This window comes from Alexandromys fortis, unplaced genomic scaffold, assembly GCF_014885135.2.
Source record: "Alexandromys fortis isolate MF-2015 unplaced genomic scaffold, M_Fortis_MF-2015_v1.1 scaffold_24, whole genome shotgun sequence".
Classification (NCBI taxonomy): Eukaryota; Metazoa; Chordata; class Mammalia; order Rodentia; family Cricetidae; genus Alexandromys; species Alexandromys fortis.
Genome location: NW_026067906.1, coordinates 12,112,178 through 12,135,850, shown reverse-complemented (window position 1 = coordinate 12,135,850; position 23,673 = coordinate 12,112,178). Strand labels below are relative to the sequence as shown.

The window sequence follows — 23,673 nt, the reverse complement described above, 5'->3', positions numbered from 1 at the left end:
TTGCTGCCGGCAGGCTATTGAAACAAAGGAACTCCTGCCTGGTTGCACTCACCACCCTGTCCCAGCACACAAACAGGCTGAGCTGGGGGATCTTATGGCCCTGAGGAAGGGAGGAAGAAGGGAGGGGTGCCTGAGAGCAAGCTAGGATGGGATAGGAAGAGAGAGGCAGTAGCAGGAGAGAGTATCCCCTGCAGAATGACCAGGAAGTTTAGGGGGTCGAGGAATGTCTGTGCTCCATTTCCCAGGCTTCTGCCGCGGGTCAGGAACACACTCACCCCTCTGATGGATCTTCTTTCTGGTACAGTATCAGGGCCCCTTGCTGGCCAGGGACCTTTCTGACAAAAGTCTTAAGGTTTTTTGTAACACATTCTGACTTGGTTTTTTACACACCGGAAGAACCCAGGTTCATGCTTCTGTGTGTGCTTATCCATTTTCCCCAGCCAGATACCATTTGTCTAGTGTCCTCTTCCAGTAGACTGTTTTCTGACCACGCTTTATATTTTTGAAGTCCAGAGTTGACGATTCCTCTATCGGTGATACTTTTGCTCAGAAGTCCTTTGGCATATGGAGTCTCTTGTGTTTCTGTGTTAACTTTCTGACTTTCTTCTTTGTAGCTTTAGGAAGGAAGCATTAGCAGTGAAGTGAATCTGTAAACATCTTTCATCGGTGCTGCCATTTGAAAATATCAACAACAAAAAAATCCATGAGCAGGAACAGTTTCCCCACTCTCTAGTTGCAGTGGTTCTCGACCTTCCTAACTCCGCGACCCTTGATACAGTTCCTCCTGCCGCGGTGACCCCCAACCGTAAAATTATTTTCAGTGCTACTTCCTAACTGTAGTTTTGCTACTGTTATGAATCATAATGTAAATATCTGATATGATACCCCTGTGAAAGGGTCCTTCTCCTTCAAAAGGGTCATGACCCCCAGGTGGAAAACCATCGCTCTGGTGTCTTCTACAATATCTGTCTTCAGTGTTTGGTTCTCATTGTAGAGGTCTTTCACCCCTGTGGTAAGGTTGATTCCTACATAATTAATTGTCAGAGGACTACCAGAATGGAACTATTCTGGAGGTTTCTTTCTTTCTTTTTTTTTTTTTTGTTTCTTAGCAAGTTCACTACTACGTCATACAGAAGCTACCACAGGGTAGCTTGCTGAATCTGTTTGCCCCACTTCCTCACTGGACTTTTCCAGCTCTGAGCGCTTCTGGTTATCAGTCCATGTCACCTGCAGACATGGATCCTTCTGCTTCTCCACTCCTAGTCGGATTCTCTGACCTGATGACCTTGTATTCTTGCCCTAGTTAGCAGGCTGAGACTAGTTAGTTACTCTAGGCTGTAGCTCCTCCTCAATTCTTGCCGCCCTTCATTTGCTGCTTTGACTCCCACTGCAAAAGGAAGCACAACCGGTTGGTAAAGTAAGTAGTAGCCAGTGGGCTCTGCACATCTGGATGAGCAGGCAAAAGGCCTTGCATCGTCACAGTTTTGAGGAAGAAATTTCTTTGACTCGTATGTCATTATTTTTCAGTCTTGGGACTCAGACCTAGCCCGCATTGCAAAATCGTGGGCAAAAGTTTGTCGGTTTGAACACAATCCACGGCTGAAATCACGGCTGCACCCGAACTTCACCACAGTGGGAGAAAATATCTGGACTGGATCTTTAAGTCTCTTTTCAGTATCTTCAGCCATCTCATCCTGGTACAATGAAGTCAAGTACTATGACTTCAGGACTAGGAGATGCACGGGTGTCTGTGGTCATTACACTCAGGTAAGTACATCCCTACAGCCTCTTAGAATCATCTTTTTAAAGGTGGAAAACTGAACGCAGAGTTGAGAAAATATATAGTGAGCTAGTATTATAAATATGATTATATTATAAATTATAAATATGAGAGGTAAATATACTTGGAGAATTAGTGACATGGAAAAGGTCATATGCCAGAGCCATCAGCTCAGGCAGTATGAGATACCCGTATGAGATAGCCTGCATGTTATGTTACTTAAAGCTTTGCAATGTCTCTGATAAGTGAATCTGAACTCTCCTCGCTAGCTAAGTGGCTTTAGGGAAGCATCGTAAACTCTCCAACTCAATTTGTTGACATATGGATGGTAGAACCTCCCTTCTATGCTTGTGGTAAGAACAGATTGAGTCTATCAGCTTAGAAAGGTGTAAAGCCCATGCTCACTTATAAAATGGTTGTCGAGGGTTACATCCTCTACTGAAGAGGTTAGGACCACTAATTTGATCTTATAGCTATATGAGAGATATGATTTTGGAAGTCAGTTTTCTCATGTCCCAAGTACAAGCCCTCCTTTTCCCCCATGGATGTAAAGGGAGACTTTTTAGGGACGTTTTCCGCTGCCTCTAGTCTATATGATATGAACCTGACCTTACTCCTCTTATTGTAACTCCCTGGGATAAGGGCATACAAGTAAGGCTTACAAGTCTGTTATAAAGTGAGCCATCTTCTTCTTCTTTTAAATTATTTATTATGTATACAACATTTCTTCCATGTGTGCTTGCATGCCAGAGGGCACCAGATCTCATTATAGACGGCCGTGAGCCACCATATGGTTGTTGGGAATTGAACTCAGGAACTCTGGAAGAGCACTCTTAACCTTGGAGCCATTTCTCCAGCCCCAAGTGAGCCATCTTCTGAGGGCCATGTATTTTGCATGCTCAGTTACTTAAAATTCAACTAAAGCACAAGGCTTATTCATATACATTGTACACCTTCTATACCTGGTTAATTGATCCTAAAGCCTTTCTTTTCATTTGACAAATTCCACTTTTCAAGAGGCAAGTCATACATCTCGCAGTGTGGGCCCTTGGCTATATAGTTTCTGTGTCTTCTTTGCGCACACAGCCTGTGTCAGATGTCTTGCTTTGGGCTAGTTATGCATACATGTCTCCCCAAATCAGAGGGAGCTAGCCTGGGAGCCAGAAACCATTTCCAACCGTATCCTGCCTTCCCTGCCTCACTCCTGTTTCTCTTGACTCTTATCTCTGAGACTGCGACCCAATAAAGTATGGGTCCATAAGTTCATTTCTCAGAGGGTGATGTGGAGGAATCTGGGCCAGTACTTGTTGGTAAGCACTTAGCAAAGATTAGCCATCAGGATCTAATTTTCTAACAAATCACGTTGGAAGAGGATGTTGCTATATCTTGGCTACAATTCCTGCTTCAGCCTTCGAAGAGACCTTGCTGTGGGTTTCAAGGCAATTCAGTCACTCCAGCTTCCTGCTGGAAAGTTACCTAAGGTGGGGATTGTAACCTCTCCTTACCCTCACCTTTATGCAAATGATTTTGTTTATATCTGTGGCCCAGTGATAGCTGGTACAGAGTATGGGGCATGAGTTCAACTGAGTATCTCTCAACTGAGTGAACAGTACAGTATTTCTTGACTCTACTTCAACATTTTACCTGTTACTGGAGTCAGGCTAGCAACTTCCCGTTTTTGTTTAATGGATTCACTAGGGGGAAAGTTCCAGATTCAATTTGGATCTGAGTTCAGATTCTGCCTTGATGCTGTGTGACCCTGGCTTGCTCCTTTGGCTCTTAGGTAAAGATAACAACAGGACCAACTCTATGGCCCAGACTGGCCTGAGATTCACTGTGAAGCCCAGGTAGGCCTTGAACTCACAGTGAGCTTCCTTTCTCAGCTTCCCAAGTGCTGGGATTACAGGTGTGAAGTACCATATCCAGTTAACCCGACTTTGAAAACTGTAAGGGTTGAGATCATCAAGGTCTCCTGAAGGCCTGAAGCACTGTAGGGAAATAGTGAAAGCTTTATTTAGGTGGGGTTCAGGCAAAGGAAGATAGGGGTATTCACTTGAAAAAGATATAGGGACTTTACCCTCTTTTCTCTCTTTGATTCACTGGATACCACAAGGTGTAACTAGTTTCTCTAAACCTCATCACAGACCTAAAGGTAAGGATGACAACTAAGCATATATCCTGAGATCATGACCTAAAGCCCCCTGAGATCATGACCTAGAACCCCCTGAGGTCATGGCCTAGAACCCCTGAGATCATGACCTAGAACCCCCTGGGACCATGACCTAGAACCCCTGAGGTCATGGCCTAGAACCCCCTGAGATCACGACCTAAAACACCCTGAGATTATATGACCTGGAACATGCCTTCCCTCTGAAATTTTGTGTCAGTGACTAACAGCTAACATACTAACTAAAGCATACCATGCATGCTAAGCAATATTTGCCCATTTCTGAAAAGCTCATCCAAAGATGAAGGATCTTTAGGGTAAAACACTGTGGAAGAAAGTGTTCACACAGGACTCTGCTCCATGTTTAAAGACATGTCTGTGGCCCCCAAAGAAGCTCCAGCTCAGCTCCACTTCTGAGAGGAGTGGTCCTAGCCCATGTATTAGAACCAGTAATAGTGAACAGAGCTCTATAGAACAGTTCCCGTGATGGCTTCTGTCTGCAGGCCCAGTTCCTGCAGGTCCTAGGTGACCACTGTGCCCCCATATTTGACACAATCCTTGGCACAAAATGACTTGATAATTATGGCAAAAAGTTAATTTTAAAGTATATTTTTGTATAAATGGTTGGTTTGTCTTAAAGAGCTAGTTAGGTTTTCAAATGTTTTTGGCAATCTTTGATACTGATCATTCTTAGTCAAGATGAGCCACATGATTTATGGGAATAGGTGGGAAATGAAGAGGTGGAATAAGAAGAGCCAGGCGGTGGTGGTGCACGCCTTTAATCCCAGCACTCGGGGGAGGCAAAGGCAGGTGGATCTCTCTGTGAGTTCAAGGCCAGCCTGGTCTACAGAGTGAGTTTCAAGACAGCCAGGACTGTTATACACAGAAACCCTGTCTTGAAAAACCGAGAGGGAGAGGGAGGGAGTACCACCGAAGGTGCTAACTATGCAGCAGCGTATTAAACCAAGTCTGGAGCTCCTGTGAGTACGAGACCCAGTTTGACAGCACAGCTGTCTCCTTGGGAACCAGCTCTGTTCTCCATTTCCGCTACATCAGGGACCACATTTTACATCTGTTTAAGTGACTGTATTTCTTTAACCCAGATTTGCAGTTACCCCGTTTTTTTTTTTTTTTTTTCCTTGCCTATATGGTCTGATTTAGCCTTGTGCCCTCCAGTTTTCTATCTCTGTTGTTAACCCATCCTCTGAACTGCAGATGTTTAGGGCCAGCAGCTCTGCCAGCCTTTACAGGGCAGCCCCAAACATGTTCTGAATAGAACAGTGTGCCCACGTTCCTACCTACCTTGACTATTCCCTAGTTTTCTGTCTCAATAAACATCACTTGGGTCCCAAACTCAAATGCTTCCCATATTTAAAACAAAATGTTTTCAGTTACACCTGTCAGGCGTGACCTCCATCAGTTTCTAGGAATTTCATTACCTAAGAGTTGCCTTATGTCCTTTCTTCCTTTTTTCTTTCCTTTTTCTTTTCTTTTTCTTTCCCCCATCCTCCTTCCTTCCTTCCTTCCTTCCTTCCTTCCTTCCTTCCTTCCTTCCTTCCTTCCTTCCTTCCTTCCTTCCTCTTTTCATTCTTTTCTGTTTGAGACAGGGTTTCTCTGTAGTGATGGAGCCTGTCCTATGCTGGTATTAAAGGCATGCAGCACCAGGGCCTAGCGTGTGTTCATTCTTCACACTGGAAACAGCCTCCAGCATTGCCTCCTCCTCCCCTTGCTCTCCTCAGTTCACTTCCTAAGCACCAAGTGGACTTTGCTAAGATACCAGAAAGAGTATTTTGTTACTTAACAGAATTCCTTTGGTTTGGTCCTCTCGAGGCTCCACTTTGCTTTTTTTTTTTTTTTTTAATTAAAGATTTCTGTCTCTTCCCCGCCACCGCCTCCCATTTCCCTCCCCCGACCAAGTCCCCCTCCTTCATCAGCCCAAAGAGTGATCAGGGTTCCCTGCCCTGTGGGAAGTCCAAGGACCACCCACCTCCTTCCAGGTCTAGTAAGGTGAGCATCCAAACTGCCTAGGCTCCCACAAAGCCAGTACGTGCTTCTGCAACTCTTAACATGTCTAGGGACTTGCACCCCAGTAACCTTAATCTCTGAGAATGGATGTTGTCCATTGTCATGTCTTCTATGTTTCTTCTCAGTCCACATCCTCATCACTTGTGTCTCACTTCAAAGGCATTTCGGAGGGCTCCCCTCAACACCTCTTTGAATCAGCTGCTTTCTTCAATCCGTCAGGTTACCCTGTCTTATTTTATTGCTGTAGCTTCCTATAGGAAGCATGGCTTAGAGCAGTGGTTCTCATCCTTCTTAATGCTGTGACCCTTTAATACAGTTCCTTGTGTTGTGGTGACCCCCAAACATAAAACTGTTTTGTTACTTCATAACTGTAATTTTGCTACTGCTATGAATCATAACATAAATATATGATATGTAGGAGATCTGAAATGTGACCCCCAAAGAGGTTGTGACCGCAGTTGAGAGTTTCTGGCTCAGAGTATTCATTGGAATTTTGAGCACCCAAAATTTCCCTAGTAAAGAATGTCGTACCCTTAGAGTTTCTTCCCATAATTACGAAGCCCCTGACGATAATCAATTGTTCATTTCTATGCTAAGACACTCTCCTGTACTTTCAGGTTGTTTGGGCAGATAGTTACAAGGTTGGCTGTGCGGTGCAATTTTGCCCTAGAGTTGGTAACTTTGAAAAGCTTTCCAATGGAGCACATTTTATATGCAACTATGGACCAGCGTAAGTGTCTGAATTAAATTCTAAAAATATATTACAGGTATGCATGTTCAATATAGAAAATGTATAAAGAAAAATCACAAGGCCTCTAAATTCTCTACCCGGAGACATACTCCATTAATATTCTAATACATTTTGCCGGTATGTATGTGTATGTGTGTGAGCTTTATTAACACTACAGAAGGCCTTCATCTTTAAGAGTAGCAAGATCAAAATGCTTGCCAGGGACATAAATTGATATATTGATAATACAAGAATGGAGGATTTATATTAACTTATTTTATTAAAATAATAGAATACTTCCCACACTTAAAAATAGACAAGGTGGAATTGCTCAATTCATATTACTTCTTTTGCCAGTTGAGTTTTTCAGGTGGAAACAGTTTGTCCCCTCTGGCAATTAGAAAAGCAATTCTACTTTACTGTGCTTGTGAGTCATACATACTCAGAAGCCTGCGGTCAGACCAGAAATAGACATTTTGCTGCTTGGTTCTAATAATTACAAAAACAGTGGTGTTGGAGGGGGGAACAGATGCACATGTGTGCAAGTATACATGTATATTGGTGTGGGGGGTACAGTACACATGTGTGCAGGTGCCCATGTAAGTTGGTGTGGGGGTACAGATGCACGTGTGTGCAGGTGCCCAAGTATATTGGTGTGGGGGTATAGATGCATGTGTGCAGGTGCCCATGTGTGTTGGTGAGGGGGTACAGAGATGTATGTGTGTGCAGGTACCCATGTATGTTGATGTGGGGGTTAGGAGATGTACATGTGCAGGCACACATGTATGTGTTTGTATTTATGGTTTTTAATCTAGATTTGTTCATGTGTTTGGTTTACTTACACATTTCTATGTGTACCATGTGTGTACCTGGTGCCTTCAGAGATCAGAAGAGGGTGTCGGATCCTCTGGAACCAAGGTCAGGAGTCATGGAGTGTGGTGTGAAGCCACACGTGGGTGCTAGGAACTGAACCCAGGTCCTCGGAAGGAGCAGGGGCTCATAACCACTGAGCCATCTCTCAATGATATTACACTGGGACCTGAGGCTCGCTGGTCACTCAGTGAGTTTGAGACCCACCTGCCTAACTCCCTAAAGCCAGCGCTTCAAACAAGCACTGCCAGTCTTGGTGTTTCAGAAAAAGTTGAAGAATGAACACGGGGTCTTTGTGGTTGCATGGCAGGCATTTTCCAGAGCTCTCCCCGTACCTTAGCTCTTTTATCACAGTAATTATCAGTTACTAGTCACATCATTGTTTATATGCAAGCGACTTGTTTCCCCATCATTTTCTTTTGGTGTTCATTACCCCAGCCCAATAATGTATCTAGTATAAACTATTTTCAGTGTACCAGGTCACTATAGAGAACGTGGAATTGTTTTTCTAGGATAGGCAGTGTTGGATGGAAGTAATCATAGACACTTTGGGTTAAGTAGAAAAAAAATTCCAACATAAGACATTTCTAGATTTCTTCCTGACTTATATATATAATCTGAGATTTTGGGGGGAGTTATTAATCTCCCAGACCTCGTTTCCTTACCTGCTAAACAGAAACAAAACTAATTCATTCTCAGAGTGATCATAGTTAAGTGAGATGGTATAAATTATACACCCTCCCGCTTGCTTCCGTCTCTAGGCATTTTATTAGCCATCTGATTCTGGACCTGGTTAGGCATTCAGAGTAAAGCACAATTGTGTCGAGAGCCCTCCACTAACTGTCTTCTGCTTCACAGAGGAAATTACCCAACGTGGCCATACAAGCAAGGAACCACTTGCAGTGATTGCCCAAAGGATGACAGGTGTCTCAACAATCTCTGCAGTAAGTAAGATAACAATAAAATCTCACAATAGAATTAAGGTATAGGTGGTGTTTTATCCTGGGAGCTGTTTTCTAGAGACCTGTAACAAGCCAACAGCTTACTGTTCTAGGACCACACGTAAGCTTAAGGGAGTGTCCTTTAAGATGTCCATTGTCCCATGGTATGAAAGGAACCTGAAGCTACCATGGTTATGCCAACCCCGCGGTTCTTTCAGTTCTTTTGTGTGCTATCTGTGACAAACTGCCTCATGGGTGTAAGGCCAGGATAAGGGGTGCTCAGGAGGGAGGGGGCTGGTAGCCCAAGCTTCACTTATGAATCCTCTCAGGAAATGTGTGTGTTTTACAGTTGGAAGTTGCTTTTTTAGTCATAAAAAATATTTTTCTCAAAAGGGGCTCTAAAAGGGCAGACAATATAAACAGTGAATAATAAACTTAGCAAATATGAAAAACAAAACCAAGAATAAATAACATAAAAGTAAAAAAACCCAAACTCAAAACAATAAGATAAGCAGCATTCTCACTGCAATTCCCAAAGTCCCTTCCACACCTAAATTTTGGTAAATTGCCCCCCTTTTCCCCCATTTAAACACTAAAATTTTCAGGTATGAAATACGCACCTAACCCATTTTTCTCCTAATGTATTATTATCTTACTCATACATAGCAGCAGCCTCACCAGGAAACTTAGTAACACGCACCTACTATGTGCAGCTAAGTTCTTCTCAGAGCCAGTCTAATGTACAGTTCGATCTCTGCGACCCTGACCGTCACTCTGTACCCATCTCCTCCAGAGTAAAACGACAACACTACCACCTGATAGCTCACTGAATGACTACACGCCCTCTAGCTCCGTATCTGCCACCCTACGGAAATGCTATTGATGTCAGAGCTTCTAGAGCTCTAACTGGAGACGGTGTCTATGGTTGGTAAAACAGATGAAGGCTGTAGTCCAGCCACAAAAATCCCTGGGCTCAAGAGAGACAAACTTGCATGTTACCATTTACTTTAGATGATTTAACCTCTAGGCTGTCACTCATCTTTCTATTTACAAAGTTCAATTTCTATACTTTTTTAAATGGAAATGTTGGCCTGTTTGGAAGCACTCCACTTTTTCTGTACCAATACTGAATAAGAGTGTTTCCAACTGGAAAAAAGAAAAACCACCCCACCTTTTACAGTGAGGTTTTAGGGGGTAAAAATTGATAGATAAGAGCTCTTATTTAACCTAACGGACATATTATAGTATTAGATGAAGTACTAAAATCCACTGTTTATCATTCATTATGCAAGACTACTGTGTGAATGCCTTGACATGCCTGTCACGCATCAGGTGGTCTTAGCCAGGGCACGGATGTCCATTTGTTTCTGTAGTTGAAAGTAGACTACAACTCTGCAGATGCACAGGGAAGAACTAGAACAAGCACTCAGCAAGTTCCTGGGTACAGCTGTCAGGAGATGTTAGGGTTGTGGTGGCTCAGGTACGATGGCTGGAGAGAGGTGATGGTGAGTGCCCTAACAAATTCCAGATGGTTCCATCTAGGCATTTAATAGCAGTCCATGTAGAGGAAAGCTTCTAGAATGCCAAAGCAATTAATTAGGGCACTTTTCTTTCCCAGTGCTGAGTATAAAAATCTGGAGCTCAGCAAAAGCCACAGTCCTGTCTCTTTCTCTAAGTCCACTGCATTGGATCATAAACAGGATTTATCATTCTTCTTGGGGACGGGCTTAGGAAATAACTTTAATTGCATTATTTAAAACAAAACATGCTTTAACCTTGAGTTTCAACCACAGCCCAAAATAAGATTCATCTGGTGGCTGTGGCATGGTAAATATTTTTCCCATTAACTGTGGTAGAATTCAAAAATTCACATTTTTTCAGTCTTTTTATATGAACTGAATAAGTTGAATTAATAGCAAAAACTTGGTTCATCTTTGACAATCAGTCTTAGGGTTTCTATTGTTGTGAAAGGACAACTCTATAAGAAAATTTAATTAAGCCGGGCGATGGTGGCGCAAGCCTTTAATCCCAGCACTCGGGAGGCAGAGGCAGGCGGATCTCTGTGAGTTCGAGACCAGCCTGGTCTACAGAGCTAGTTCCAGGACAGGCTCCAAAGCCACAGAGAAACCCTCCTGTCTCGAAAAACCAAGAAAAAAAAAAAAAAAGAAACATTTAATTGGGGTGGCTCACTTACGGTTTCGGAGTTTCAGTCCATTATGATCACGGTGCGGAGCATGGTGGCATATAAGCAGACATGGTGCTAGCTCCATCTTGACCAGAAGGCAACAGGAAATGGTCTCTGACACTGGGAGCAGCTTTAGCATAGGAGACCTCAAAGCCCACTCCCACTGTTGGCCGAGACCCAAAATAACCGCACAGAAATTGTATTATTTGCAACACTGCTTGGCCAATGACTCCAGCGTATTTCTAGCTAGTTCTTACATCTTAAATTAACTCACGAGGCTCTCGGGTGTCTGTCTCCTTTTGCAGCAGCTACATGGCATCTCACTGACTCCACCTGCTTTCCCCAAGTGTTCAGTTTTCCCTCCTAGCCTACTTTGCCCTATCACAGGCCAAAGCGGCTTCCTTATTAACCAATAAAAGCAACACATAACAGAAGGACTTCCCATATCACCCCCACAGAGACGCACTTCCTCCAACAAAGCCACACCTTCTACGCATGCCACCCTCTTTCAAACCACCATCACTGTAATTAAAGCCATATCAAGTTCATGGTTATAAAGATGTAAATCAAAACCTAACCTTTTAATTCTGCTCTTGCAGTTAACCCACGAAGAGACGGTGTCTCACGTAAGTATGCAAACTTTAAACTGTTTTTCTGGGCACTGTGGACTGGGTCAGCACAGGAGAAACTAAAGCACATTCTGTTTCACAGGTTACTACTCTGGCGACTACCCAGGAAGGCCCATATATCTACGGAACAGATACACATCTCTCTTCCTCATTGTTAAGGCAGTCCTTCTCTTACTGTCGGTTATAATTACCATTTTGGTAAAGCACAAATACCCTAATTTAGTTCTTTTGGACTAATGCCATCGTTGGCAGGCATCTTATAAGTGGCTATTGTAAAACATTTGAGAAAAATGTTTTAATAAAGACTTAGAAGGACCGCTTAGTTTCCTAAATGTACAAAGAGGTAAACTCTTACGAATAAGGACTGTCTAGGTTGCCACAGGTAGGCTTTCAGCAAGAAACAGATTCCCTGGGGTTCAGATTTGCAGAATACATCTTTGGTAAAAACACCTGCTGCTCTTGTGGAGGGCCTGGCCTCTGTGGGCACATGCAGATTAGACACCCATAGACATTTTTCTGGCTCAGAGTTAAAAGTGAGAGATTTGATTTACAAGAGTCTTGGCTTTTCTGTTTGTGGGTTGTTTTATCCTGTAATAAAATTACAGAGAGAAGCCAAAATAGTTGCCAGTAGCAGTGGAAACTTTGCATTTATTTTCCTCAAAACCAAACGCTTTGGGTATTTTTATAAAGACTAACCAATGGCAAAAGACATTGGATTTGATCAATAATCTTGTTCCAAAAATCTATATAAAAGAGGTATTCCTAAAATGTCTGGACTGATTGGGCACAATGTACATGGGTATCTATCATTGTCTCGCAGAAACTACAGAATATATATGAATGTATTTACAAAGACTGTCCATGAACAGACAACACTCTGGTCATGACTTCCTGAGCATGACCACGGCCAGGTAAGGCAGAGAAAGCCATCTCAAAATCCTTTACAAAAGGAAACACCTTTCAAAGTTCAGTTCCAGGTTTTTTTGCAGTGTTACTTTTTTCTCTTCTGCTTCTTTTCGTCGGCCTCCATCTTAAGCTTAACCTCCTCTGCTGTAAGAGCTCCCAGCTTCTTGCCCTTTGCTTTCTTAACCTTTTCCTTAATAGCCGCCACATCAATCTTAGTTTCAGCAGGAGCTGCAAAGTTTTAGAAGAAAATATTCAAATTTCACATTTTTTAACAATTAAGAGATCATCTTAAGAGACCTAAGAATTGAGAAAACAAATCATACAGATAAAATGGCAAGATAATATACTCAATTACAGTCAACTCCTTTGAGTATTCATTAGATTAGTATGTCATCATAATTTTCTATATTGCATACAAAATAATTTAGAATTGGATTCCATAAAAAGTATTCAGTTTTAACAAGGCTTATTTTATTATGTGAGAGCACCTGGTGATCTTAACAGGCCAAACTGTAGCGCTGGTGTCAAAAGGCTACAGAAAGCAATTTTAAAAGGGTGAAACTTTCTTTTATAAAGGTAGTTTCCAGTTTTCCAACCACGAGAGAATCAAAAGACAAATGTCTGTACCTCCAATGACTGACACATTTTTAGACCTCCAACTCTGAAGCAACTGCTTTACTATAGTAGTAATTATAATTACTGAAACTTTAAAGAAAAATGCTGCCTTTGGAGGGTCGCTCTGACAAGTGTCACCAGAGGCAAAGAAACTAGAGAGGGTGGACAGAATGAGGCCAGACACCTGATCGAGACTTCCTGTGGCTTTGCTTTTAAGCTAAGGTGAAGTGCGAGCTGACACGGATATCAGCTTCCAAGCCACAGATAGCAAAGGCCTGCGACCTGGCAGCTGTCTTCACTGAGGCAACAGACGGCTCTCAATTTACACCTTTACAGCCCAGGGCAGAGGCTGCGGGGTCCTATATGCAGCACCCCTCGAATATAAAAGCCTTGATTATACACTACTTTGCCTAGGTGTGTGAGATGGACATGCATCTAGTTACTTACCTTCCTTTGGCTTCACAGCCGGCTTTTCTTTAGGTGGAATAAACGCCTTGTTTCTTTCCTCCTGCCTCTTCGTAAGAGCTTCTGCTTGCTTGGCCTACACCAGGAGAAACACGTTAGTAAACACAAGTGGTACCAAACTTTGCTGGGAATGTTGTGAGGAGCCCCTGGAGCCTCACCTTGATTGCTTCCATCTTCTGCCGCTTCTTCTGTTTCGCCTTCAGAAAGTACTCGCCGCTAGCCAACTCTTTATCAATCTATCAGAGACGGGGTTCACAGTTAGATCAAATAATGCAGATGAAGGTGCTTTCCTAAGAAGCCACGGCGTCCTGGGGTGACAGTGTGGAATGGGCACTCTAATCAGCTGGTCACACAGGAGGAAGTGTGCACTGAGGCTAATACAAGCGTGGCGATAGGACAGAAGCTGCTGTTCATGAGACACAAGCTCATTAACTCAGGACCAAAGTCAGGGTTTCAGAAAATGGAGTCAGACGGGTTCAGGGCAGAGGGGTGGAACTTGAGACTCCAAGAAGGTGGAACATGACTTAGAACGGACAGAAGCCATGAGGATTCAAGCCAGGTGAGGCTGAGCAGGCCTTAGTCGTAGTACCCAGAGAGACTAAGGTAAGAGAATGGAACTCAAGGCTAACCACGTCAACAGGGCTAGACCCTGTCTCAAAGGGAAGAAGAGAAGGAACACAAAGTCACTGTCTTAATTCTTTTTTTTTTTTTTTTTGATTTTCCAGATAGGGTTTCTCCGTAGCTTTTGGAGCCTGTCCTGGAACGAGCTCTTGTAGACCAGGCTGGCCTCGAACTCACAGAGATCCGCCTGCCTCTGCCTCCCGAGTGCTGGGATTAAAGGCGTGCGCCACCACTGCTGGGCTTACTATCTTAATTCTTGAGGTTTAATCCTCGTTAACAGCTCCACGAGGACACTGACCCATGAACACGTCAGATAAAATACACTGTTCAAAGAAAGGTATGAGGACAGGTCCAAGGAGGCACTACTGTTTCAAAAAACTTCTAAGCCAGAAAAATGGAGGTGCCGGGCCTTTCCCTCTCCTCAGAGAGTCAAAGTAACAGGTGTATTCACTATTTTGGGGTGAATGAGCATGAATACATGGGGTATCACCAAGAGATAAAGTATTTAATATTAAAAAGCCCATAACAGCAGCCCAAGAAAAACATATCTTCCCTACTGAGCAAGGGGAGAGAATGTTCCTACTCTGCAGGGGTATGGATGAAAGAACGGCCAGTAAATCAAAATTTGCAGACAGTTCTTCACAAATCAATACATGCTAAGACCGAAGCAGAATCAAACACAAAATCCATAGTCACCTCAATGGATACAGTGAAAGGAGTTAATAAAATTCAACATAAACGCTATGAGTAAGAGACCCAGAGTCAGCATCACACTGGAAAACTCTGTAAGATCAAGAACTAAAGATGTCCACTCAATACTTTTATTCAGCATAGCACCAGAGGCTGTAGCCACAGCAATTGGGTAAGAAAAAAGGCAAACAGGAAATCAAATGACCTGTTTACAGATGTAACTATGTAGAAAAAGCTAAGGACTCTAATATACCAGTATTAGAACTGATGAATGCATTTGGGAAAAGACCATCATACAAAGCCATTAGCTTTTCTACGCCCCCAATAACAATTTGCTAAGTTCAAGGGTGTCCAATCTTTTCATATTACACCATGACTCATCTACAAATGCAGTGGGCTACATTCATGGATGTCCTGGAAAACATGACTGAGCAAGACTGGAAGCAATCTTACTCGTTAGAGCACACATTTTCGTACAGAACCAGAAAGTTAAGAAAGACCTCTGCAATGGAAATGATAAAACACTAATGAAAGAAACAAATACAGAAGATGAAAGCCTCTTCCTTGCTAATAGATTCAAGGAGTCAGGACTGATGAATGTCCATGCTACCCACAGCGATTAGTATTCTTCACAGATGGAAAAAGCAAGCCTACAGTCCACATGGAAGCACAGATCTTAAAAGAGCCAAAGCACTCTTTAAAAGGGAGAAAGTCAGAGACATCACAATTCCTAATGTCAGGACTTCCCACAAAGTCGTAGAAGTCACAGCATGGCACCCCACCCCTGCTCCAATCTCCCATCTGGTCTCACTTTTCCTCCTTTCCCTGCCTGGCATTCACATTTTCTCATGATAATCTTCACTCTAATACTTCCCACCCCTGGCCCTTAGACTTTCCCTGGAAACAACACAGGACTGTGAGGAACGGAAGATGTTCCTATCAGAAACAACCTAGTAAAGACTGGATATTTTACGGTACAGGCAAAGAGGAAATAAACAAAATTCCAGGTAGGTACAGATAAAATCCAAGCAAGAAGAAAGGACTAATGTGGTGATGGGGGATCATTCTTTTCTGATGGCCTCAAAAATTGTTGTCCGTAAAATGTCAGTGTTTGTGTCTGCCTGGTGTCAGAGGGAGCTGGAGAGAGAGAGACACAAAGGACGGCCACACAGGCCGAGAGAGCTTGGAGACATGAATTCTTAGTGACTTTAATCCAAAAATAGGACTTTTCTCCACTTTAATTTTTTGGCCTAAACTTTAAGATTTTGGGTTTTGCTGGGAGGGTGTGGCTGAAAGACAAAGGCACATGAAAAAGAGATGGGGGAAGAAAGGAACAGAAGTCCTGGCCATGAGCGTAAAGAACCAGAGAGAAGGTAAAAAGTGAAGGAATCCATAACTTAGAAGCAAATGGATGAGAGTTAAGACTTCTAAAATGATTCAGTACATGGTCACAAAACGTTAACTCCCTGGGCTTCTTTTACATACAGAACACTGGCTGCCTGACACCTCCCCCAATCGTTTACCACAGGTGATGATCACTCCCCAGACCCTTGCTGTCAAGTTCTCACATCCTGATGCCTGCACACCTACTCCCAACCTACACTCTCAGTAACATTCCCAAAACCAGGTCAGTTTCGTCTGTCCTGCATTTACCACGACACTCACCTGACTTTCCGGCTGCGGAGGAGGGAATGGCGTGTACTCCTTCTTAACACTCTTCTTCTTCGGTTCCCTGCGTTTGTTCACATTTTTGTGCTTGAACTGTGGCAAAAATCTTTCCCAACTCTGGGTTCGTAACTCGGAATCTTTGGCCAACTCCCGTTTAATCATCAAGGTCTTTAGGCACATACATATAAATAAAATTTAAAATTTTAAAACTCATACGCTTGTTAACACTTCTTCTGAAAAGAAAGGAGGAGCTCCTGGTGTGTTCAGGAGAACGAACCAATGGCAAGGATGTCTACTTTAAACCTGCGCAGCTGGCCAAACATCAGAAATTGATCTGGATTGAGTGTAAACATGAAAATGAAGCTTAGCGTCCCTGCCAGCATTACACTGAAGTTCAACTTGATAACAGAAGTCTTAATTAGCGGGGCTTCCTGCGGGCAAGATGCTTCAGGAGTAACTGAGGGAGCATGGGGAAAAGCCCAGTAATGGAAAGTTTAACTTTTACCCCAATCTTAGTGACTTTCCAACTTCACATTTAAGTGCACTCCCCACAGGCTCTCACCGCAGACCGCTGTGCTACAGCAGCGTGCCGGCCCCATCAGTGACATGGCACACAGGAGCAGGACAGGCCTCTCCCAAAGGGGGCAACGATGCGAACACTAAATCCCAAAGGAAGCCTTAATGCAACCCGAGAGACCACACTTAGACAAAGATACATAGAATGTGAGTGCCATTATCTACAGTCAGTTCTGAGAGGCTTATTTTCAATGCATTAGAGCACTACAGTAAATGACAGTATCTCCTTCCCTAGTTTGTACAAGGGTTATACAAGCACCAAAGGGTGGGGTGAATTCTACCCCCAAGTCACCCGAAATAGCTTTGCCCTATCTGTGCATATTGTATTTTCATAGAATGCTTCATTTTCAAAAGCAATTTATGCAGTCAAGCCTGACAATCATTAATTAATGATATACAATTAGCACTCACTTTAATATTATAAATTGGATGGATGTTCTTCATGGTATCAAGGACGACTTTTCGAACCTGAAATTTACAAAGGAAAATGAAGCAGTCACAAAGATTTCAATAAACTGGATAGAAAAGGACTAACTTACTGTAAAACATCCTATGGGTCAGGGACTAATCGCGACACTGGACATAGCTTCTCAATTGTTCTGAGTGGCTTCTAGACCTCTTATATCAGGAGTCAACCTTCTCAATCAAAAAGATGTTTCGTTACGTTACCATATAGTAGACAACTAACACAACAGCCAGGACCCCAGAGGTGTGCTCTAGAGGAAAAGGGCTGGATCTAGAGTCAAAAGGTAAGGAGGGTTCAAATCCTGGAACAGGAACTATAGCTCAGGAGATGAGTGCTTGCCTGTGGTGCACAAGGCCTTAGGTTTGATTGCCTGCTCTGCAAAACAGTTGATGATGATTTGATAACATTTGATCATCATCCTGGGACTGCCACATCATGTAAAAGTCAATTAATGTTCCCATTTCATCTTTATTTCTGCAAAATGGAGATAAAACCATATCTCAGATCTACTTTTCATAATTATGTAAAATTTTTAAAACTTTTAAAACTGTAAAATATCTGATATATTACTGCTCCATTAGAAAAGAGGCAGCAATTTGAGAGAGAGGCCAACAGAATTACTACTAAAGAGCCCCAAGAGGGAAACAACTGACCAGCCAGCTCCAGCTCAAAGCAGTGTGAAGACCTGACAGAAAGATGTGCTCCAAGGGTTTTCTCAAAACATTTGACAAGTTACAGAAAACATTCATGAAAAAAACACTTAAACCAAAGAAAATGTGGCTTGAGGGAAGTTTTCAGAGTCTGACCTCTACTGGCTGCATACGTCACTACAAATCAAGGCCTCTGCTCAGTGCTTCAAATACGCCCACATGAGCTACTCAGATGTGAACTACCTTTAAAATCTTCTAACGGGGCAGCTGAAGATGCACATACCTAACTCAGAATGGATGTCTCCACAGCTGTCAAAGGCTTCCCCCAAAACACCTTGGACTCCAGGAGTGAAGTGGTGTACAATTTACAAACGAGAAATCAAAGCACATTCCAAAAATACAAAATGATTATCACCCAAGGAACAATTATATTACTACCAAGTAATTTCATTTTCCTCTGGCAAAAATATCAGATCCTAATCCTTACCTCCTTCAGGCCACTGAAAGGCCCAATGGCTGAAACAGTATTCCCCTGCACCATGACGTAACAGTTTGTTAGGAGTTCCAACGCCTGCATCAAAACAGGAAATTCAAGCTCAGTGCATAGAGAAGTCAATTATAGAGATGCTACCACTCCACTGATGACAAGTACCTTCAGTGTAGATCCTTTGGGACCGATAAGGCGCTGTCTTCTTTTCACAAATCTCTCTTTATTTCTCACCAGAGAACCGATTTTAATGATGTCACAGGCAACATCATCCTGAAGTATCCGTACTGCCTTTCCGGAGGAAAAAAAACTTTGTAAACATTGTTCTTATTCTTCTTATAAGCCCAGGCTAATAAAATCTAAGCACAGACATGAAAGTTGAGGGAAGGCGAGAGAGGCAGAAAGACAGTACTCCAGGCTGCTGAACAAGCTCCCCAGTTTCCTCCCAGGCACCGCCCACCTTATTTTTTAAGCAGCCTCTCACTGGCCAGGAGCTCTCCAAGCTAGCTGTGTACACACACCCCGGCCGGGTCCCAGACACACACACCTGTTCAAAGGAAACACTTCTCGCCAAGAGCTTTATTAGGTCTCTGGCCCTGACGATGATGTACGGGTCAAAAGTCTTCTTGGTCGTACACACAGTCATGCTACCCTCAATCAAGTCCAGCGTTGCTTTAACATGCTGCGAGGAAGAAAGGGTTTGCTTTTAGATCGTTATAGGGCCACGCCCACCCACCTACCAATCGCTCCGCCTTTGAGCTAACTAATACATTTTCAACTTCCACTTAGGAAGACGCTGGGCAATTAAATACAAATAATGAGGTCTGGATTAATTTCATATTTGACAAGAGATAAGAAACCGACGCAATTGGAACCAAGACTGAGAAAGGATTTTCCTTTCACATTTCTTTCTACATTATTAAGGGACTAAATACAAAGCAAATCACGGGTGACAGAAGCAGGCAGCAGTAAAGAAGAGCACTGACCTCAACAGCAATAACCAGAAGTCCAGCAAATAATCTCCTCTGTGCGCATGGGAGCAGGAGCAGAGGGAGTGTGCACGTTCACATACATGGCATGTAGAGCCCAGAGCTCAACTCCCTGTGCTGCTCCCCAGGCCCTGCCTGGAGCTCCCCAGCTAAGTTAGCATGGCTGCTCATGGGTTCTGTTTCCTTGCCTGGCTGTTTACAAGGGTTCCGGGGATAGAACTCTTCTGGTCCTAGCGCTTGACTGCCAAGCGTTTTACCAACTGAGCCATCTCCGCAGCCCCAAGAACTACAGTTGAACAGAACAAAGCAAAATGCTCTTTGCGGACGTGTGACACATTCAGAGGAATCCTCAGTCATGGTCGGCAGTGATTATCTCAACGCCACCACTGTAGAGATTGGTCAGCAGGAAAAAAATAGGGAAACACTGGAGTATCAGCAGTTCTGGTTTAAAATTAAACTTGACACATGCCTGGCTCAACCTGGTAACCATTACCTCCTGAAAAAGGCATTTGGAATTCTAGAAGTCACAGGTGACTTCAGACAGTTTGAGACACCTCTACATTATGAAACTTACAGGAAATTCTCACTTTATTATGCACAAAATTAAAAATGAACTGTAGGTGGCTGGAGAGATGCCTCAGTAGTTAAGACTACTGGTTGTTCTTCTAGTGGACCAGGGCTCAATTCCCAGCACCCACATGATAGCTCCCAACTGTCTGTAACTCTAAGATATGACACCCTCATACAACATACAAGCAGGCAAAAGAACACCAATGCACATAAAATAAAAATAAGAAAGTTACAAAGGTTTTTTTTAAAAAAAAAAAAAAACTCTAAGAATAAAGTTTACCTTGGTTCTTTTAAATACAAAAAGAATCAAACTAACCAGATATGTCAGCATCTCTGAAACCAAAATCCACCAGCACATGCAAATTTCATAAAAAGTAAAGACAGGCTGAACTGTAGTAGCGCATGCCTTTAATTCTAGCACTCAAGAGACAGAGGCAGGCAGGTCTCTGTGAGTTCTAGGCCAGCCTAGTCTACAGAGCGAGTTCCAGGACAGCTAGGGCTAAGTATTACACAGAGAAACCCTGTTTTGAAAAACCAAAAAGTAAAGGCAAAGGCAAGACCAAAATCTCAAAAGAATGTTTAAAGCCTGCTTACATGCTCGTTCAAGGCTTTCTGCACCAGAGGCCAGCACTCCTTCAGGTAAGCCTCTCGGTATTTCGGGAACAAGGTTGCAAAGCTGCTTTCCTCCAAGAGCCCTCTGGGATTGTCCTCTTTGGAGAAAGCCGGTTCCTTCCAACCATCAGGGACAGTGAGGAGTTCTGCCTCATCTGCAGAAGAAAGAATTCCACATCATAATGGTCCTTCAGACAATGAGTGCATAATCTGTGCACATCTTTATAAGCTCCCCGATACACTCCTCCATTTCCTCCCCTCCAGCTTTCACGTTATTCAACATCATGACCACGACTCTACCATCATCATCTTATTATCATCATACCATATCAGACCATGTGAACACACTGCAGTTGCTTCATCAGAACAAATTCTTCACGGACAGGGGCACCCTTTCTTGTATCCACTCTAACTGGGATGTATCGGTAGACAGCAATTAAGACACTTCTACTGCACTGGATTATGGTTCAAACACCCCTCTATCATTTTAATAATCTGACTTTCCTGGTATAGAATATCTGCATGCAACCGTGTATGTAGATTGTGTGTGTGTGTGTAAATGTTTTAAAAGTGGATTCTGGTGTATACCATCAATTAACAATCACTGTGATAGGATTTTAAGTTTTCCAAAGAGCTTTCAACACACATTTTATGAATAAAAGAACCACTATTATTATTTCTACTTTATGAAGATATTCAATCCAAAATGACTACCAGACCCAAAGGGCCAAAAGCTGAAATAGCCTAGCACACTAATAACTAAATAAAAACTCCTCCAGAGAGTCCCGCATGTCTTAGAGCTTCCTGTCTCAGATCTTTAAAAACGCTCAAATCTAATAGCTACACACTGACTCTACTCAAAGACACCATCAGCGTGAACTTGCAGCACCAGCACACGTGTGTGAGTTTATGGGAAGTGCTATCTGGAGCTCCTTCGAGACACAGTAATCACAACCTCTGGGTGAGGGCCAGAAACCTCTACTTAAACGATCTCATCTGGCACTCTGTAAACCACTGAGCCTGAAGAGCTAGTCTTTGGCCACATTATCAGTCCCAGTTAGGAAAATTTGCTTTCTGCGTTTCTCCTCACACCCACTTTGCTATTTTTCGTTTGAAATCCTAAGAACGAGCCCTCACAAACCATCCATTCTCCCGCAGCTTCTTTCTCAAAATGTGAACTAAAATGCTACAAAAACTGGTAAAATGCATGCGTGTGTCCCTGTTCCATTTAAACACGCCAAACGCTACCAGTCAGTCCAGGGGAAATGGGCACACACCAAAGCACCGAAGGGCAAAAGAAACAGATGAGGTTTGCACAACAGAGGAAGCACAAATAGCCCCAAAACGTGTGAAACGGTGCGACTTCAACAGGGATGCCCGATTAAAAACAACCAGATACAATCTCTTACCTTCAAAACAGTGCATTTTCAAAACTGAAATGATAAAATTACTGTAAATTTGCAGCCATCAAAATCTTACCTGTGAGTGAGCCATACTGGCACCACTTCTCCACCATGGCTGACTATACCCTCACAGTGAGCCTAAATAAACCTTCCCTTAAAGAAAAAACCTGGCCCAGCTCCCTGTAGCAGTGTTAGCATAACCTGAACACACCCTGCAACTCAGTTTCCAATCCTATGTTCCTTACAGAAATCCTTGGGCATTCCCAGATGACAGGCACAAAGGTGTTTACAATAGCAAAGAGTGGGCAGAACCCAAATGTCCATCAACGGGAGAATCCAAAGGTGTTTCATATAAGGCAGTATTATGCAACAGCGAAAAAGAAAACAAAAAAAAAATCACACCTGCAAACATCACCTTGGTTAATAACCAAGGAGAAGCTAAGTTGCTGCAGGCATACGAGTTTCCTTTCATTCTGCTGAGGCAAAACCAAAGCACTGTGTTGAAAACGATAACGACTGTAGAAAGGTCGAGTCAGACTAGTTACTCCGGGTACCAAGAAGGAAAATATCCCCTGTGACTGACGCGTGGAAAACGTGAACTCTTCCTAAAAGTCTGTCGGTCCTCAAGCGTTGGTTTCATCTTTTACGGATGCCTATAGTCCCTGCCGTGCTTTACGTACTTAGTTTTAAAACGTAACAATTAAAAAAAAAACTTTCTAAATACATTTCTTTAGGATTTATTTTCATATTGAAGATAGGTTAAAAAAAAATAACGCAAGAGAGGAACCACACTCGGGCATCAAAAATCAAACTACCAGTCAAAGCTAAAGACTGAACTGTGTCCTGTAGTAATTTAGCAATCAGATAAAAGTTCTGACAAACTTCCCAGCTCGCTCAGCCCCCACCTTTTAACGTGCTCCTCACTCCGTCACCAGCGCTCACTGTACATATGATTATCGATCCCACCTGATCCCGATTCGTATCCTCCTAATTGCCTCTGCGCAGAGCGCTACAAAATACTGCCTCGCTTTTCACGATTTCTTTAGATCTTTTTGTTTGTTGGAAACAGGGTTTCTCTGTGTAACAGTTCTAGCTGTCCTAGAACTCACTCTGTAGACCAGGCTGCCCTCGAACTCATAGAGATCCGTCTGCCTCTGCCTTCTGAGTGCAGGGGGAAAAAAGCGTGCGACATCTCCGCCCGGCTACCTTCCACAATTTCCTAACCCCCGTGTTTTTACCGGAGACAGAATGCACATCAGCTCTCCTTGTCAGGGGTGCCCCTAAAAGCACTGGGTTAGAAACACGTGGCCGGCGCAGTCCACACCTCCCAATTATTAGCAATCCCAACTGAGGGTACCTCAGTCTAAAAGAGTTAAACCCACGTCCTCAGCTAAGAAAACAAAAGACGACTGCTTTAAGATCCACCAGCTCCAGGCTTCGCTTCTCACTCTGTCTCACCTTGGTTCTCGCGCTTCTGCTTCGGCTTTTGAGAGTCAGTTTTCCTAGCTGCTTTCCCAGGCTCGTCCGCAGAAGTTGCCATCGCGAAATTGCTTCCGGCGGCACCGGAAGTAGAACTGTTCTCTAATCCCGCCGGTTACTACGTCTAAGATACAAAATGAGTTCCGGAG

General features: G+C 43.2%; 2 protein-coding genes across 3 annotated transcripts in view; one reads left to right on the top strand and one right to left on the bottom strand.

Moving 5' to 3' along the window:
* Glipr1 (GLI pathogenesis related 1) overlaps nucleotides 1-11,815 on the top strand; it is a 33,764-nt gene extending 21,949 nt beyond the window's left edge. For both annotated transcript variants that reach the window (XM_050135575.1, XM_050135574.1), the window contains 5 exons: nucleotides 1,528-1,767; nucleotides 6,590-6,702; nucleotides 8,431-8,516; nucleotides 11,298-11,324; nucleotides 11,410-11,815. In XM_050135575.1, the coding sequence (XP_049991532.1) occupies nucleotides 1,528-1,767; nucleotides 6,590-6,702; nucleotides 8,431-8,516; nucleotides 11,298-11,324; nucleotides 11,410-11,564 (621 nt within the window). In that variant the 3' untranslated portion in view covers nucleotides 11,565-11,815. The remainder of the gene's footprint in view (nucleotides 1-1,527; nucleotides 1,768-6,589; nucleotides 6,703-8,430; nucleotides 8,517-11,297; nucleotides 11,325-11,409) is intronic.
* Nucleotides 11,816-11,955: 140 nt separating this feature from the next.
* Nucleotides 11,956-23,648, bottom strand: Krr1 (KRR1 small subunit processome component homolog). Its single transcript, XM_050135573.1, has 10 exons — nucleotides 23,504-23,648; nucleotides 20,625-20,797; nucleotides 19,019-19,153; nucleotides 18,637-18,762; nucleotides 18,472-18,555; nucleotides 17,280-17,336; nucleotides 16,290-16,460; nucleotides 13,472-13,549; nucleotides 13,296-13,389; nucleotides 11,956-12,461 (listed from the first exon to the last, which is right to left on the bottom strand). Exons 1-10 carry the CDS (start codon nucleotides 23,583-23,585, stop codon nucleotides 12,319-12,321), a joined length of 1,143 nt encoding a protein of 380 aa, XP_049991530.1. The 5' UTR covers nucleotides 23,586-23,648; the 3' UTR covers nucleotides 11,956-12,318.
* Nucleotides 23,649-23,673: the final 25 nt, after the last annotated feature.

Excerpts from the sequence above, each read along its gene's own strand:
- Krr1 (XM_050135573.1), bottom strand. The coding sequence starts at position 23,585 with ATGGCAACTTCTGCGGACGAGCCTGGGAAAGCAGCTAGGAAAACTGAC. Across the intron at positions 13,390-13,471 it reads AGAAGATGGAAGCAATCAAG|GCCAAGCAAGCAGAAGCTCT; the intron begins GTGAGGCTCCAG and ends CTCCTGGTGTAG. Across the intron at positions 12,462-13,295 it reads GGCTGTGAAGCCAAAGGAAG|CTCCTGCTGAAACTAAGATT; the intron begins GTAAGTAACTAG and ends AAAACTTTGCAG.